General features: G+C 42.4%; 1 protein-coding gene and 1 long non-coding RNA gene across 3 annotated transcripts; both read left to right on the top strand.

The window, feature by feature from the left end:
• Window positions 1-14: 14 nt before the first annotated feature.
• On the top strand, window positions 15-2559 carry LOC125524280 (lipoyl synthase 2, chloroplastic-like). Its single transcript, XM_048689365.1, has 7 exons — window positions 15-496; window positions 599-780; window positions 857-947; window positions 1023-1180; window positions 1473-1644; window positions 1769-1879; window positions 2062-2559. Exons 1-7 carry the CDS (start codon window positions 176-178, stop codon window positions 2146-2148), a joined length of 1122 nt encoding a protein of 373 aa, XP_048545322.1. The 5' UTR covers window positions 15-175; the 3' UTR covers window positions 2149-2559.
• Window positions 2560-8662: 6103 nt separating this feature from the next.
• LOC125524263 lies at window positions 8663-11226 on the top strand. 2 transcript variants are annotated; one of them, XR_007290645.1, is made up of 2 exons: window positions 8663-9242; window positions 10896-11226. It is a non-coding gene; the product is annotated as an uncharacterized LOC125524263 (long non-coding RNA). The 2 variants fall into 2 exon arrangements; XR_007290647.1 differs by lacking the exon at window positions 10896-11226 and adding an exon at window positions 9343-9898.
• Window positions 11227-18851: the final 7625 nt, after the last annotated feature.

Raw genomic sequence — 18851 nt, 5'->3', positions numbered from 1 at the left:
ATCCTGCCCTCCCCACCACCCTGTGCAGTCCACCAGATCTCAGGGGCAAATCCGTCACAGCCAGAAGCCCTCTCCCCCCAGCTTCGGAACCATCGCCCCCGCGCCGCGCTACACAGCGGCAGCGATGGCGCCCTAGGGTTCAATTCAACCCGCCTCGATCCCTCCGCGCGCCACAATGCAGAGCTCGCTCGCCCGGCCTCCGCCCCCGCCCCCGCCCCCCTCGGCGCGGGGCTCCGCGGGCGCGAGGTTCCTCGCTCGGCCCAGGCAGGCGCTGCCGGCGGTGAGATGCCACGGCGAGCCCGCGTCGTCGTCGGCGGCGGCGTCGGGATGGGCCCCGCCGACGCCGTTCACGGGGAGGGACCCGGAGGCGAAGAAGCCGGCGTGGCTGCGGCAGCGGGCGGCGCAGGGGGACAAGTACGCCCGGCTCAGGGAGTCGCTCGGCGAGCTCAAGCTCAACACCGTCTGCGTCGAGGCCCAGTGCCCCAACATCGGGGAGGTAGGTGGAGCCCATCGAACCTCTTGCCACGGAGCCGCCGTGTTCGTGGCTCGGGCGAATGCTTTCAGCGATTTGGTGATGGTTTGCCTGCTGCTGCTGCAGTGCTGGAACGGAGGTGGTGGCGCCGGCGGGGAAGGGGACGGCATCGCCACCGCGACCATCATGCTCCTCGGCGACACCTGCACCCGGGGCTGTCGGTTCTGCGCCGTCAAGACCAGTAACAAGCCCCTGCCGCCTGACGCCCTCGAGCCTCTGAAAACGGCCATCGCGATTGCGAGTTGGGGGTACAATCACTGACAATTATCGGCATGTTAAGATGTTACAAATTAGTATCTGATAATAAACGGTGTTTCTTTGCAGAGTGGACTATGTCGTGCTGACAAGCGTCGACAGAGACGACATCCCGGATGGTGGAAGTGGCCATTTCGCCGAAACAGTCAGGGCTCTCAAGGTTTGTCTCTGGCGCCTTAGCTTGCTGATTAAGTTGGTGAATCTACCATGTGATAGTTCTGGGTCTTCTGTTCAGGAGTTGAAGCCTACGATATTGGTGGAGTGTCTAACTTCAGATTTTCGAGGCGACCTGGAGGCAGTTGCGTCTCTGGCAAACTCTGGTCTAGATGTGTATGCGCACAACATCGAAACTGTGAGGAGTATGCAGAGAATAGTTAGAGATCCCCGAGCAGGGTAATAAGATTATCCGACTTCTTTTGTACGTTGCTCAGTCTATTGTGCTCCCACCATTGTGCATACTAACTAGGGGAGCCCCCTAAAGCACTATATCATCAATACCCTCCTCTGACTCCATCACACCCATTCACAGTACTCTAATGATTTGGTAACATGACATCTGTAATTTCAAAACCTGCATCTTCACTGATAATTTTAGAAGCAATTACAGAAGGGAAATCATTAATGTCATCATATTTGCATCTGGCGATGCAACTGCTACCTTATTTCCAATCCGTTATCTCTACAGATATGATCAGAGCTTAGGGGTTCTGAAGCAAGCAAAGGCTTGCAAAAAGGGCATGGTAACAAAGTCCTCGATCATGCTTGGTCTGGGTGAGACAGACGAGGAGATAAAGCAAACCATGGCTGACTTGAGGGCCATCGACGTTGACATTCTGACCTTGGGACAATACTTACAGGTTTGATGTTTAGCCCAGTTCTTTGAGGAGAATGTTTATCGACTTTACAGTGTATTGTTTATAGTTTATACTACCCTGCTGCCTTTGTAAATGCTGTAACACCCAAATCTCCTTGATCATACAGCCAACAGAAAGACATTTGAGAGTCAGAGAGTATGTGACTCCTGAGAAGTTTGATTTCTGGAAGGAGTATGGAGAATCTTTAGGATTTGTATATGTTGCTAGTGGACCTCTGGTAAGCATTGCATATAGCTGGTTATGTTTTTAGATAATGATATTTGAGACAAGGAATGCCAATGTTTATTTTAGAAGACAAACGTTTTACCAATTCTCACTCATCTTGTTAGTTGCAGTTTTGTGGTTGCTGCTATTAGCAAACTACAGGAACTCACTTTTGTATTGTTGGACTTTTTTCAGGTCCGGTCCTCCTACCGTGCGGGGGAGATATTTGTCCAAAATTTTGTCAGACAGAAAAAGGCCCAGCTTGTATCTGCTGCATCCTAGTCTGATTCTCGTCAGTCCATTCTGTTCCGTGCCAGAGTTTTACACAGGAAGAGTTAGTTCTGAGGCCTCCAGAGCTTAGGGCGATGTTGATCCTTCAAAGTTTCGCGCTCGTCAGTTTTATGATTGCTTACACCTGATATTCAATTTCTCTGGGCACTTTGGCGCGTGTCGAATATTTTTGTTTGTATCACTTGCTTAGACAGATAGTTGTGTGCCTGTATGGAAATCCGGCAGATGTTGCATCTGCTGCTTCGTCTATGATTTATAGTGCTATATATAGTGGTGTCCTGATTGTTTCTGAAACAGTGTGTTTTGGCATGTCTGCTGGAGTTCCTTAGAGTTGCCATTACGTGCCTAAACTGAAAAATTTGTTGCACTTGCACTGGTGTGTGCCAGCTCCTTGCAAACCGAGTACTCACTTTGTTCACAAATATAATATGTTCTTTTTTTTTGCTGGTACTTTTTTCTGAATCGGATGTATATAGACATGTTTTAGTGTGTTTTTCACTCATTTCAGCCTATATGTAGTCCATTATGAAATATCCAGAAGGAGCAAAGAGTGAATACCCTTTAGGGACCTTTGGATACCAAGATTTCTGACCTCTTACTTTTGTAGTTATGAATTGGGGAATATAATCAATTATGAAACTATTATTTTTAGGGAAATTATGAAACTAATAAGTAAGCCTTCCCTCATCCCTATTGGTATCGGTTTGGGTCACTACCTAGAACCCTGCCAGAGCCCGCCAATTTGTCAAGTTGAGGCATTTCAATTTGGATTTCAAATAAAACCCTGAGCGGCAAAATAGCTCTATGCTAGAATCATAAAAAGTTGAATACCTCTTATTTGACTTCTTCATTAGTTTGAAATGCAACAAAGACCCAAATCTAAAATGCAAAGGTTATCTTATTCAAAACCGCATTCATCACATTCCCTCTCTCGATTTGACCGACCCTGCCACAACATTTGTACATTTGGATGCTACTACCGCACTTTCCAGAGGATTAGCTTCCAAGGATATTTATCCAGTTCACAATCATAAGAAATTTGTCCCCCGCCATATTTTCTTCCCTGGATTCCCATAATTTCTATAATTCTCTCATAACAGTGTCAAGAACCACACGTGTGCAAGTTTCCCTGCATGTGACTCAGACGTGTTTTTATCCTAGGTGTTGCCTACGACTTTGCATGGAGCTTAAATTAAAGCCATGAAACAAGTAGTTGGCAAATCTATTTTTCTATACTTGCCAATAAATGATGAGCTACAAAAGTATTCGTTTTTTTTCGTGTCAATATTATATTTGTAAACGGAGGGAGTACATATTTAACGGTATGGGAGGCCTGTTAGATCTGTGGGATCGGGTAGGGTAGATTAATCCGGTGAACCTACCTTGTCCTTGTGGCTCGAGGAGCTCCTGGTGCCGGTCATGGTGTCAGTGATGGCAGAGAGTAGTGGTGGCGGTGCTTCCCATCAGCACTGTACTAACCTAAATCGGTAGGGGATGTGGTGGGAGTACGGCGTTGCGACGAACCTCGTGATGCGAGCTGCCGGCCCCCACCTCTTTATATAGTGCAGGTGACAGGGGCCCGTCACCCGTAGTGGGTTGATCACCCCCGATCAGGGCTCGGATCTAAGGGTCCGGTGGGCCGTTGGGCCCACACGGTGGAGATCATCTTAACATTCTCCCCCTTGATCTCAACTTTTACTTTTGATCTTATACTTTTACTTTACTCGTTTCATAACAGATCAATACATAGAACATGTTTCATTGTCACAGCTCAATTGCCGATAGAATCAGACAGCCACAACATACCTCTCTGTTTTGAAACAAATTCGTTAACCTTGGGCCCTTTTATTGTCCGGAAATTTTAGACTATACCATAAAACCCATGTCGACTGTGTGTTCTCCGGACACACTGGGCGGTAAGCCTTTAATAAACAGATCTGCAAATACTTGTCTATTGCTTTTATGCTTCAAGCATTTCTTCATAATTCCGGACTTTCTCCTTTACAACGCATAACTCTGTGTCAGTGTATTTGGCATCAACACTTGACTCGTTGTCATAGGAGAGAAAAACTTAAAATGGTTATCGCTGTTGTCAACCATTATCAACTCCGGGTACAGGTCTTCATAACCATTTTGCCTGTCCCTCAGCCTCATATCAAGCTATAACATATCTTTGCATCATATTGATGATAACTGTTTCATTCTTTGGAGCTTTTCCATACAAAAATCTCCAAGTATGAAAGTTAGCGACAATTGTGGATTTCGCTATACATTTCACAAGTCCTGTCTTTGTACTCACAATCTTTTGAGAACACTTATTTCTTTCAGCATGAAGCTGATATCTTTGACTCCATTCCAGTGATCTATACATGGACTGGACATTGCCAAAACAACCTGGATACGTGAACTATGTCAGGGTAATATATGAGCTTCCAACAACTGAAGCATATGGTACCATATCCGTTTTGAATCTTTTCTCATCAACTCTTGGAACACCATAGTTTCCTGTTCCATTACCCTTGACTATAAGAACAGGCGTAGGTTTCTCGCATGCATACTTTAGAGACCTTTCTTAGCATGTCCATTCAACATCCCTAATACCCCATTTTATTCTTTTCTTTGTGAATCTCGATACTTATAACGAGAGACACTCTACCGAGAACATTCTTTTGAACTTTGAGGATAAGAACTTCTTTTCTCCTCCCGCAGTAGGTTGACATCACCACTAGCAAGTAGGATGTCATCCACATGCACAGGATTAGGAAATGAATTTCCCATTCTATAACTTTGCACGAATACAATTGTCCTCTCATTTTCTTTAACCCAAAACAACATTTGATTGCTTTAGTCCATAAAAGACTTCTTCAGGCAGTATCCCCTGTGTTCTTCAATCAAAGTGAAGCAAAGAGCAAGGCCTGAAGAGTACCGTACAAAACTACTCTGTAAATTAGTATAATAGTGTATAGACCACTACTAATATAAAAGTGTTTAGATCACTACTCTAGTTATCTAAATGTATAGTGATCTAAATTATCTTATATTAGTTTAGAGAGGGCGTAAGAGTTTAAGACTATGAGACGAGAAGCATGAATATTAAAATCACCCAACATTCAGAAGATGCAGTTTATTTGTGGGAAAGTTTTATCATTTGCCCATTGTATTTTCCACTCTCACAATCTGTCCTTCCCATGAGAATGACCGGCGGGGCTTGAGTCTACATTTGATTGACGTAAGTGAGGGCGAATGACCGGGACAAAATGATGTAGCATCTCAAGGTGCCAAATGACAAGGGACGAGACTTGCCTGCTCCCCCGTCATGTGCCCATCCGTGCTCCTGTCTACGTGGCTTATTTTGATTGGAATAAAATAAGGCCCGACCTCACCCCCTTAAAATCAGGGGGGGAGATGATTAGATTAGAAAGAAAGAAAAGGGAAAAAGACAACCGTAGGATTAAGTGAGAGCACGGATGAAAGCATGGGGAGGGAGCAGGCAAGCCGGATCCAATGGCAAGAAGGTTAACGAAACATGGAGACTAAAAATTCCATCTGGTTCTTTTTCAACTAAAATTTCCATCTGGTTCTGGTCTACACATGCATGTCCTCCATCGCCGCTTCCAGATTATTATTGCTTAGATCCGCAGAAGCACTTCTCTCAATTACAGGGAACAATTCTCTCAATCACTAGGAACAATTCCGATGAATCACATGAACAACTAACAGAGGGAGGAGGGATGAGAGAGAGAGAGAGAGAGAGAGAGGGAGAGCAGGAGGAGGAGCCTCCCTTGTCACGGTCCGTCGGTTCAGTTTCGTGATCCAACCGGATGCCGAGAATAGACGAATCAAAGGCATTTATGTTACAACTTGCACACACTAACAAGTTACAACAATGGCCCACTGTCAGTATGTGATCCATTCCTCGCGAGGCGTATCGCTTGGATGAGGCTGGTGGTCTCCTTGACTTGTGGGGCGCATCATCTTGTTCTTTCTCTTTGGATCCAGTGACCTGTCCCGCACAAGTGTTGCCTGCACTTTCTCCAGTTTCATCAATTAGCACCTTCAGTCTGCTCTCCTTTTCTTATTGTTTTGCTGCTGCACGCTTAGCCTTGGCATGGTCTCGGCACTTCTTCTAGCGTCGCTGCATCCAGGGTGTTACAATTATCAATATGTCCAAACATGTGATTTGCACCAGACATATCGAACGATATTGTGATGTGCTGCAACGTCTAAGCACACGATTGTCACCTGATGCATTGAACGGTGTATGACCTGCACTTCTCAACCATCACGTCTAAGGGCTTATTTGCACTGGCGAAGCGAGGTAGAAACTGCTAGGGAGTGCACAATGCTAAATGAATCTCATCTAAGCCCTCCCTCAAAATATTTTTCACTGTTGGGAGGGGGCGCACGCCCCCCTAGTTGTGCATCCGCCACTGCCCCTTTGATTCAAGGATATTCATATGATTTTTAGCAGATTTTTGCTTACCTAAATTTTTTTCCTATCGTACATCATTTGATTTGTAGGATTGAATTTCTAAGGACTCCCCCGTAAGGTTCCTACCTATGTTGTTCAATTTGTATGATTCAAATCCTAAGGATTGCATTGCACTTGAAAGTCCTCTTTTTAGCCGGACCTCACGTGAGCTTGGATGAAGAGTAAAATCCAAAAAATAATGATGTATTTTTGTCAACAAATAATGATGTATGTGCATTCTGTTTTTTTGCAACAAATATTAATGTTTATTTCACATGTTTGAAAAACAGTCTTTTTGAAGCATGTGAAACATACATTTTTTTAGATTTACTTTTGGATTCCAGAGCTCAGTGGGACTGGGATCAGGTGACATGCGCTACGGTGACATGCACGGTGACATGCGGCCCAAATTCAAATTTAAACATTGCGAAAAAATCTGAAAAAAATCATGCATGTTCACAGCACATACTAAGATAACCCCTAAAAATTTCAGATCAAAATTCGAAACATACATCGAGAAACAAAAAAGAGAAATCTGTCATGAATAGTTCCCGAATGGTTCTTTGTAGACTATTCACATCTGAGTTTCTCTTTTTTATTTCTCGGATGTATGTTTCGAATTTTGATCTGAAATTTTTAGGGGTTATTTTAATATGTGTTGTGAACATGCATGATTCTTTTTCAGATTTTTTCGCAATGTTTAAATTTGAATTTGGGCCGCATGTCACCGTAGCACATGTCACGTGCATGTCACCGTAGCGCAGTCCCTCAGTGTGATCTCGAGCTAAGGACGGATCTGGATGTAACTTTTTACTTATGACTTTCTTTGCACTATCTTATCTTAACCGTTGATTTATTTTTTGAGAATCATCTTAACCGTTGATAAATAGAAGTTGTCTCTTTTTTTAGAAAAATAGAAGTTTTCTCGGAAAAGGGAAAAGGGAAATGTTACCTTTCAGCCGACGGATCACGCTCTTGCGTCCGTCGTGCGTGGAGCCGTTGGATCACTTTTGATCTGACAAACCACGTGTTCCAACAGATTCTACGCCTCGCGATCTGCCGTCCTTAGAAGCCAACTACGTGTAGATTAGTCCCACCCACCATATGTATTAGGATTCTGCAACATCCTCCATGTTTCTGAAACATGAGGAATGTTGTAGTGGCAACACGGCCTCGAGAGCCAACCACATGTCGATTAGTCTCACCCATTGTATGTCTTATGATTTTGCAGCAACCTCAATGTTTCTGAAACATGGGAATGTTGCAGTGGCAACACGACGGTGCGACGATGCAGACAAAAGAAATCCTGCAACATAATCTTTGTTGCAAAAAGAAATTCTGCAACATTATCCTTATTGCAAGAAAAATCTACAACACAACCTTTGTTACAATGTTTTGTGCAACATGACGCCTATTGCAAAAAGTTCTGCAACAAAACATATGTTGCAAAAATGGGAAAAATGAAGAGCGACCCTTGACTCAGGATTACACCAGATTTGACTGCTCGCGAGGCGGCGGATCTTTAAAAAGGATCCCCCGGCCGACGCGTAGCACACCAATCAATTCTTTAAATTTTTGCAACAAGACCTTTGTTACAAAAAATTACAACAATACCTCTGTTTCAAAAAATAAAAAAGTACATGCTCGTGTCGCGTGATCTTTAAAATTTTGCAACAAGACCTTTGTTGCGAAAAAAATCTTAAGCAAGATCTCTGTTGCAGAAAATCAAAAAAAGACAGGCATAGTTGATCTTTAAAATTTCTGCAACAAGATCTTTGTTGCGAAAAATTCTTGCAATAAGATCTTTGTTGCAAAAAAAAAACACGTTCGGTGATTGCAACAAGTAGGCGGTTGCGGAAACACCACTCTTGTTGTCACAAAGGATGGTTGTTTAAATTAATAGATCGGACGGTCATTAATATGCCTATCCAATGGTCAATAGGGCGGCGGATTCTTTTTCAATTTCTGCCGGCGAACACGTAAGGGAAAAACTCCACGTCCGACTCCCGATCCAACTAAACAGGACCCCTCAAGGCCGACTCGGGTAGCAGGCCAGCAGTGACTTTCTTTAACGGGATTGCTCATTTTCATCCGTATGAAAATAATTTGCTTTCATCCGTTTTTCTACCCGTCGGATTTTGGTGTCAAGATTCGCGTTTTTCCTTTTCTTTTCCAGACTCGGGGTTGTTTTGTTCGTTACCGGGCCCGTAATCTTCTCCTTGGAGACCCGTTAATCCTGGCGGGTCCGTGTACTAGCCGGTTTTTTCTTTTATTTTTCGAATTTCCTTTTATCTTCTCCGCTGACTTTGTCTGTTTTCCTTTCCCATTTGGAGCGGCAAGATCTTGGAGGCAGAGAGGAGAGAGCCATGGCGATTTTGGTAGGTTAGCTTTGTCGCTGATCTCTGGAGAGCGAGCCAGTGGTTAGGCGCCCGGTCCTCCTCCCCCTCCCCCTCCCCCATCCCCTGTTGCTTCTCCTTGAAGTGTGTTGAGGCAGAGGAGAGGTCGATGCATGGTGATTCGGCAGCGGTGTCTTATCTGCTTCTGTTGATTTCGTCCCGCCCCTCCTTTTGCTGTGGTGTTTCGAGCCCTGTGCCTCCCTTCTTCACGCAACGAGGTTGGTTTGCCAGTATCCTTTCCCCATGTCTTCATTTCGCTGCAATTTCTGTAGGACTTTGCTAGATCTGGCTTAGTGGTGTGTTTGTTCCCATGTGTAGTGGTGGATCCCAACTCTTTTAGGTTGTTTGTGGTGGTTCCTAGATGTCCGATTTTGCTGCAGATGGAGCAACATCTAGTAGATGTAGATGCAACAACGCCTGGTTTGATGTAGTTGTAGGGGTGGTTCCCTCATGTCTATTTTTGATTTCTGCTCCCGAATGTCTCTGTAGTTGTTCATGTGCCCCTATATGTGCACAGCCCCTAGATGTGTGGATGTAAATGTTGAATCTAGCTCCTAGATGTTTACTGTATATGTGTATGATGCCGGTTGTTTTTGTCAGTGAGTTGGATTATAACTTTGAGCAGATTTGGAGTGATCGGGACTGAATTTTATCAGTTAAGCGTCAGTGATTTTGGACTGTAGTTTCAGGTTTTATTAGTCCATCTTACTCTGTAATTTTTGAGTGCTTTTGTGTCTGGCTTTGTAAATTCAGTAATGTGTAAGTTTCAGTGATCTACTCTGTAATTTTCGAGTGCTTTTGTGTCTGGCTTTGTAACTTCTGTAATGTGTAAGTTTCAGTGATCTACTCTGTAACTTTCGAGTGCTTTTTTCTCTGGCTTTGTAACTTCAGTAATGTTTAAGTTTTAGTGATCTACTCTAAATTTCCCACTCTTTTTCCAGCACCTATTACACTGAGTATCAGTGTAACTACAGTCTGAATTGTATTGTGAATTAACTCTGGACTATAAGTTTGTATGCCCCCTTTTATCCTCTGCTAGCTTTTGTAGACGTACAACCCTTCGTTATTTTGAATGCAAATGCCGAGTCACCTGGTCAATTGAGTCTCATGTTGATGTTTTTTGGTGGACAAATTTCTAGTTTAATGTGTCATTCTCGTTCGTGAACTGATTTTTTTTCCAGTTAAGTTAAAGTGGTTCGGGACTGTCTAGACTCTGTGGTTGAATTCGGCTAGGTGTCATGCACTTGAACGTGCTGTTTGTTTCAGTTCAGATCCCTGTCCATGTCAATGACCCTGTCGATGTCCCTATCGGATGTGATGCTCTTTGTTTCAGTTCAGATCCCTTTGCTTTGCTTGAACGACTTGTTTCCTCGCTCAACATCATCTACCTAGCAACCAAACTAGTCTACTGTTTTCCCTCTATTCCTTCTCCAATCTAATCTAGTCTGCTGCACATTGGGATTGGGATTGGGTTGTGATTCCCTTTAGTCTATCACCTACCTTCTGCTCTACTCATTCTTTATTGTTTCTAGCATATTTCTGGTGAATGAACTAGCACTGCCACTGCCATGGTATTACTAATAATCACGACCACCACCTTGAGCAACTAAAGTGTATAATTACACTGTAATTTCAATGTATTTTCATTGCAATTTCAGTAATGTGCAACTTACCGTGATTTTCTCTAAATTTTCCAGTATTTTAGTGTAACTTATAGTAATATTTGCCGTGTAACTTGCAATGATTTGTACTGCTATTTCCAGTATTTTTTAGTGTTACTTACAGCGAAGTAGTTTTGTAAATGTGTATGCTCCTCCGTGCAATTTCATTCAGTTAATCTAATGCCAAACCATTTTGGTATATATTTTCAGGAAAATCCATTCAATATGTGCATGTACATTCATGAAATCTAATTCCGAATTTTCAGGAATTACCTTTTCTTAGTGGATTTTACACTGTATTCCTAATTGGATTTACAGTGTAATTCTTAGTGTATTTTAGTGGTTTTTTTACAGTGTAATTACAGTGTTATTCTTAGTGGATCCTTAGTGGATTTGTACTGTAATTCTACTTGGATTTACAGTGTATTTTCTCACTGTACTTCTCAGTGGATTTACAATGTTTTTAGTGGTTTTACATTGTAATTTTTACTGAATCTTCATTGTAATTCTTAGTGCTCTTGTAATGTAATTCTTTAGTTGATTTACAGTGTATTTCCTAAATGTATTTACACTGTAATTGTTAGTGCTTTAGAAAGGAATCTAATTCTTTTGTTGCAGCAGCAAGGTTCAATTCAGATCCTTATGTTCAACAGTTGAATTGTTTTCCTGTCACTTTGCAAGTGAAAGATCGTGGATGTCGCCTAAAGGGGGGGGGGGGGGAATAGGCGTTTTAAAATAATTACGATTTAGGCTTGAACAAATGCAGAATAAATCTAGCGGTTAATTTGTCAAGCACAAAACCTAAAACAACTAGGCTCACCTATGTGCACCACAACTTATGATAAGCAAGATAAGCAATTATGTGATAGCAAGATATATGACAAGAAACAATATGGCTATCACAAAGTAAAGTGCATAAGTAAAGAGCTCAGGTAAGAGATAACCGAGGCACGCGGAGACGATGATGTATCCTGAAGTTCACACCCTTGCGGATGCTAATCTCCGTTTGGAGCGGTGTGGAGGCACAATGCTCTCCAAGAAGCCACTAGTGCCACCGTAATCTCCTCACGCCCTCGCATAATGCAAGATGTCGTGATTCCACTAAGGGCATGTACAATGGTTGATAAGATAGTCTTATCTTAAGTTTTGCATGTAAATTAGAGATGACAAAAAAACAAGTCTACAATGAGTCATCTCTTAGTCTTATCTTCAATAATTAGTTGTTCCTAAAAACATGGTGAGACAAATTGTGCTAAGAGATCATCTCTTGTCTTTTCTTAAATAAAAGAAGACAAGCCTTCTCTTATGATTTCTCTTTCCTCCAACTCATTATTTATCCTACGTGGCACTCTTAAGATAGAACAATTGTACATGCCCTAAGGGACCCTTGAGGGCGGTCACCGAACCCGTACAAATGGCAACCCTTGGGGGCGGTCACCGAACCCGTACACTTTGGCAACCCTTGGGGGCGGTCACCGGTACCCGTCAAATTGCTCGGGGCGATCACCACAACCTAATTGGAGACCCTGACGCTTGCCCGGAGCTTTACACCACAATGATTGAGCTCCGAACAACACCAACCGTCTAGGGTGCCAAGGCACCCAAGAGGAACAAGCTCTAGGGTGCCTAAACACCCAAGAGTAATAAGCTTCTCAAACTTCACTTCCACGTATCACCGTGGAAAACTCAAACCGATGCACCAAATGCAATGGCAAGGGCACACGGAGTGCCCAAGTCCTTCTCTCTCAAATCCCACCGTAGCAACTAATGCTAGGGGGGAAATGAGAGGAAGAACAAGAAGGAGAACACCAAGAGCTTCAAGATCTAGATCCAAGGGGTTCCCCTCACATAGAGGAGAAAGTGATTGGTGGAAATGTGGATCTAGATCTCCTCTCTCTTTTCCCTCAAAAACTAGCAAGAATCCATGGAGGGATTGAGACTTAGCAAGCTCAAAAAAGGCCAGCAATGGGGGCAAAAACGAGCTCAAGAGATTAGGTTCATTGGGGAAGAAGACCCCCTTTTATAGGTGGGGAAAAATCCAACCGTTATGCTCACAGCCCGCACAGAGTGGTACTACCGCTCCAAGGAGCGGTACTACCGCTAGGGCGGAAGTACCCCTTTGAAAAACAACAGCGAGGAGGCAAAAGGCCAGAAGAACCGCCGGAGCGGTACTACCGCTCGTCCTCACGGTACTACCGCTCGACCTCACGGTACTACCGCAAATGGTAGCAGTACTACTGCTTGCGAGCGGTACTAAAAAAATACATCCGGGCCTACCACCGCAAGACTTGGGACGAGTTTTTGGTCCGGAGCGGTACTACCGCTGTAGGAGCCGCGGTAGTACTGCTCTGGAGCGGTAGTAAAAAATTACATCCGCTCCAATTCGCGGTAGTACCGCTGCAGCCTTTTCAGAACACCAAAACTGCCACAACTTTTGCAAACGGACTCCGAATTCGATAAAACCAAATTTGTTGGAAAGCTAGCGACAAGGGCTAACACAATCTTGAAAGAAATATCAATAAGAAGAAAATTAGAAAAGGCCCATAAGAAAATGGTGAGGACCCTTCCTCGGATAAGATCGGTAAAACCTACAACACCGAAAACATCATAGAAGACGCATGCGAACTCCGTTTTCGATGAAACCAAGCTTGTCATCAAGATGACCATAAGCTCTAAGACTCACAAAGAGAACCAAACAAGAACCAAGAAACATGATGCAAGGATGCAATGGTTTGAGCTCTCGACGAACGATACGATCAAGTTACTCACTTGAGAGCCCCCCTTGATAGTACGGCTATCGATCCTATAACCCGGTCTCCCAACTACCACCATGAGACCGGTAAAATAGAAAACCTATCAAGGGCAAACCTTTGCCTTGCACATGATCCACTTGAATTAGATGAAGACGATCTTGTCCTCCTCAAGATGGACCACCTTTCTTGATTGCGTTGGGTCGATGAAGACTAGATGATTGCTCCCCCATACTCCACTATGGGTGAGCCACTCTTCGGCACATCTTCACAAGTCCATTGACACCACAATGGATGGCAGCTTCAAGCACTTGATCTCTTCGTGATTCTCCACTTGAAATTGCACACGGCAATCTTGATGACGATCACCACTTGATGTCATCCTTCCCATGGGTTGTATGATATCATCCTCTTGACGCAAGCCCATGGACACGTACCTAACCCCACATAGACTCTCACATAGACCATGGGTTAGTACACAAAGTGCAATGGACAATGCTTACCATACCATGGGATCACTCGACCCCTCTCGGTACATCTTCTACTCTTTGTGAGTTGATCAACTTGATTCACTCTTGACTTAGTCTTGATCAACCTTGAATCTTTCCAACTCTCTTCGTTTGGATGATGTCTTGAAGGTAAACATGAATGATCACACAATCTTCTTCTTCAAGACATGCTTGCAATAAGCTCAACTCTCAAATGACCAATCTTTGGATAATTCCTTGAATAGCACCTTGGTCGACACAAACTCTCCTTGAAACCAACACATGTACTTCAAGAAAAGCCTATGGACAAAACCTTCAAATATAACTCAAGGAAACCATTAGTCCATAAAGATTGTCATCAATTACCAAAACCAAACATGGGGGCACCGCATGTTCTTTCAATCTCCCCCATTTTGGTAATTGATGACAATCACTTTCACAAGAGTTTATACAAGGAATTATGCATCACCAAGCAATGCAACAACCAATAATGCATGTGTATGAGATGCAAATGCTTAGGAACAAAACCAAAGCAAGGAGAAAACTCTGAAGACTTCTCCACAAAACTCTCTGAAACTTCTCCCCCATTGGCATTGATTGCCAAAATGGGCGAAAAGCATAGAAGGCCAATATAAATTGTGTTCCTCCATAAATTGTGTATTTCTCAACAAGAGAGTGGAATGCAATACACATATCCAACGGTAATACTTGGAGGAAGACCAACTATATTGAGGCACCAAGATTGCTAAAGGAATGATATGCCACAAGGACATAACAAAGAGAGAAACAAGCAATCAAGCAATCAAAAGATACCAATTGAAGCAAGCTATCAAAAGATACCAATTGAACCAACTAGGCCAAAGATCCTACGAGCTACATGAATAAAAGGATATTATGATAAGAGCAAAGGAGTGTTCTAAAGAAACTAGAGAAGCTCCCCATGATTTGTGCACACATAAGAATTTTTGTATTTGGATACAAAGTGCACAAAATAGGATCATAGCTCCCCCAAAATCAATAGAAACTTACAACAAGTGCAAGTGAGCATATAGGAAACTAAGCCTAGTACATGTAACAAACACATGGTTGAGCAATAAGTGAAAAGAGGCAACTTAAGAATGGGCTCAACCAAAATGATGTGTGTGAGTCAAGGCAATGCACTTGAGAAGACTAATGTACGGATGAGCATTAAGCATCAATAAAGTCTTGAAAAAATGAGGCAACACAGTGCAAGCCTATCATTCCCACATACAACTAGCAAATGGGTTCACAAGCTAACTAATAAGCATATAAAGAACCTATGCTTGTGACAACCCGTGGCGAAGATAGAAGATGAAAGCCTCATCAAGACGAGGGATACCAATTAAGATGGAAAAAAGCCTCGTAGAGATAAGCATGAGGAAAATACATCTTCACCACACAAGAGTGCATCAAGATGCAACGAGATACGATACGCACTCAAGGCAAAAGCTTTCACGGAGCCACCAAAGAAATAACATAAGAAAGGCAAGGTGGGCGTGAAAGAAAGGATATCATCTAGAGATGTAATTTCTCTCAAGTGTATAAGGTTCTAGGTAGACGAAATCATGATGATATATATCTACAAAGAAGGATGTACACCCGAAATAGTTACAACATGAAGGAACAAGATATCCAAACGGAAGTCATACATATACCAATAAGATATTTGCTTGAGAGCATAGCACAAGGCTAGATATGGTCTTATTGCATATAAATGAATTCCAACCACACGAACATCAAAGACATCACAACTAGCAACAAGACATCATTGTTGGGATGCTTTGAGAAAGGAAACAAGTATCACAAGAGAGAATGGATAACATGCCATGATACAACCTATGAAAGGTTGATGCAAGAAATGTGTGCATGAAGTAGATGATGATACTTGTTACCGAAATACCATTGGATGGATGTAGTAGATGCCAATTAAAGGTAGATAGTAGTTCATTAATCATCCTAGCTTGACTCCAATAAGCACATGGTGACACCACCTTCCTTGTGAGTGAGCCGAGCATCCAATGCATCTCCACTTGTTCCTAGAACAACAACACAAACAAAATGGTACCCAAACTCATTGGGACCAAAGAGTTAGAGAACCAACAACACATAGGACAAACTCCACATAAATATGTGCATATAGATATGAAAATGAATTTCATGCACATCTCATCCAATTTGAGACTTGGTGGAGTTCCCCCTATATATTGGGTCAAAGAAAGAAAACATGCCAAAGAAACTACAAGAAGTAAATATGCATGCTCAAGACTTTCAAGAACCGAGACCAAAAGACAAAGAAATACCAAGCGAAGAGAAGATACCAAATGAATAAATCATCACTTGGAGGATATCCATAAAAGATACATCAAGGAATGAGATATCCATTGCTACACTCAAAAAGAAAGATGTCAAACTCCCAAAAGAGAGGATGGTTCCAAACAAACCGAGCTCTCTACAAAGTTTCATGATGGCACAAAGTACCCAAAAGAAATGACTTGCCTTTCACCTACACACATTTGATAAGGATCACAAGATGAGTGTTTTAGAGAAAATAGGATAGCTCCCCCAAGACTAGTGCATTATAGAGAAATTGCATTTGAATACAAAATGCACAAGGGGGGATCACCACTTTCACTATATCTAGAAAACACTAGACAAGATCAAGAAATAAACAAGATCCACAAGTGGTATGGAAGACAAAGGGAGTTGACACAATCCTAGGCAAGAGATAAAGCAAATAAAAGCAAAGGCCAATGTAAAGATGATCAATAATTTCTACACACATAAGTGAGTACCAATTGTCAAAAGACAAGAAGTATTTGGAAATAATTCCCGGTGGTAGATAACAAGGATATCCGACATCATCTTCACACCAAACAAAAAGAAAATTGTAACTTGTAGAGCTAACATGCCACCTAGGAACAAGATAATTTACAATATCAACTCTAGGTGACAATATCTCAAATGTACACATTTTCTAGGCTAGTAATATACACATAGCATATTACTCCCCCATAATGTGATACCAATTAAGGATAAACAAGAGGCAATTAAAGGATCCAACAAGAGATAATTAATGGACTATTTAGAATTTGAATTTCTCATGAGAAGACATACCACATAGCGACTAGATAAGCTTGCAATATAAATTCTAAGTGGTATTCCCCATGTACCCACCTTTATAGGATTGTGAAGTGCACAAAGCACATCACTCCCCCATAATGGGATATTCCATTAATCTCTCACAAGAGCCAACTAAGAAATAAACAAGATGCAAAAGGCTCAACGCATGACACACACGTACATGATGTGCAAACCAACACACACATACTTGATTGCTCAAGATAATCAAGTTGGAAGCACAACATATACAAACACATGCAAGGAACAAAGCCAAACATGCAAAGGGGCAAGTAACTTTCAATGTAAACAATTTAAGCACGAGTTACCGCAAGGAGGAACATTGGATATAAGATAGAAACTTGATAATCCAAATGACTTGGCTTGAGACAATAAGAATGATGAAGTCCCCTTAATTCTTCATAATGTAGCCAAGTCTCCAATGACCTCCAACATCACCTATTGATCAAGTTTGAGCTTGTTGGACCCCAACCAAGTTGGGTCCTAAGAGGTTAGTCACAATAGGCTTGGCTACCCAAATGGTTCTTTGCTTCAAATCACTTTGAGTACCAACAAACTTGGCAACCACATTGCCAACCTTATCCTTCCCAAAAGAATAGACATCATCAATAATAATTGGGTTGCATAAGTTACCACTAGTGCATGAATAAGCGAGGTGACCTTTCTCGCGACATAGGTAGCAACGTCTACTCTTCACTTTCTTCTCACTTGATTTCTCAACTTGAGAAGCATAAGCTTGAGTCTTCCTGGGAAGAGGCTTTTCTTCAACTTGAGGTTGAGAATGAGAGTGAACTTGTGGCCGCTTCCCTTGTTGCTTGTCACTAATGGGCTTCTTCTTCAATGGGCAAGATCTAACATGATGCCCTTCTACTTTGCACTTGAAGCAAACAATCTTGGCCGAATTCTTGACTTGTTCTTGGCCCTTCTTTTTGTTCACCTAGGATTTCTTCTTCTTGTTGGAGTTGAATCCAAGTCCACCTTTGTCATTGGGGGATTTTTGCACACTCAAGATATTGTTGAGTGTGAATTTCCCTTCATGACTCTTTTCCAAGTCTTTCTTCAAAGAAGTGACTTGGGCCTTGAGCTCTTTGATTTCCTCTACATGGTTAGTCTCAACACAAGTACTAGAGGAAGTATAAGCTTCATCGTTAGAGCAACAAGGCAAGGAAAGCAATTCATCACAAGATGTACCAACATTATGCATGGATGAATCGCGAGGACTAGCACAAGGCAATATAACATTTTGAATAAAAGTAGTGCTAGTATCCACATGAGGCTCACTAGATGTTACCTTAGCAAGCATGGCCTCATGAGCTAACTTTAGCACATTATGGGATACTAGAAGATCATCATGAGATCTTGTGAGCTTTACATGATTTTCTTCCAACATCCCATAATTGCTAGATAGCAACTCAAGTTGAGCCCTTAGCTCAACATTCTCCTTCAAAATGGATGCTTCACAAGAGATAGAGTTAGTAGCACAAGTATCATCATTAACAACAAGAGGAGAGGACACCTTGCAAAGCTCTTTTGAATACGAAGCTTTAAGTTGAGCATGAGACCCGGTGAGTTTGATGAGCTCACTCTTAATGACCCTTGAGCCATTTTCGAGGTGCTCAAAGTCCCCAAGGAGTTTAGCATGTGCAACTTCAAGCTCCTCATTTTTAATTTCAAAATCATTGGCCACCTTAAGAGCTCTGTCACGAGATTCCCTCACTCTAGATAATTCTAGAGCAAAAGTCTCCTCAAGAGATTCCTTGGTGGTTTGT

Source organism: Triticum urartu, chromosome 1, assembly GCF_003073215.2.
Source record: "Triticum urartu cultivar G1812 chromosome 1, Tu2.1, whole genome shotgun sequence".
Lineage (NCBI taxonomy): Eukaryota > Viridiplantae > Streptophyta > Magnoliopsida > Poales > Poaceae > Triticum > Triticum urartu.
The sequence above is the reverse complement of the archived record's forward strand: the minus strand, read 5'-3'. Positions and strand labels throughout refer to the sequence as shown.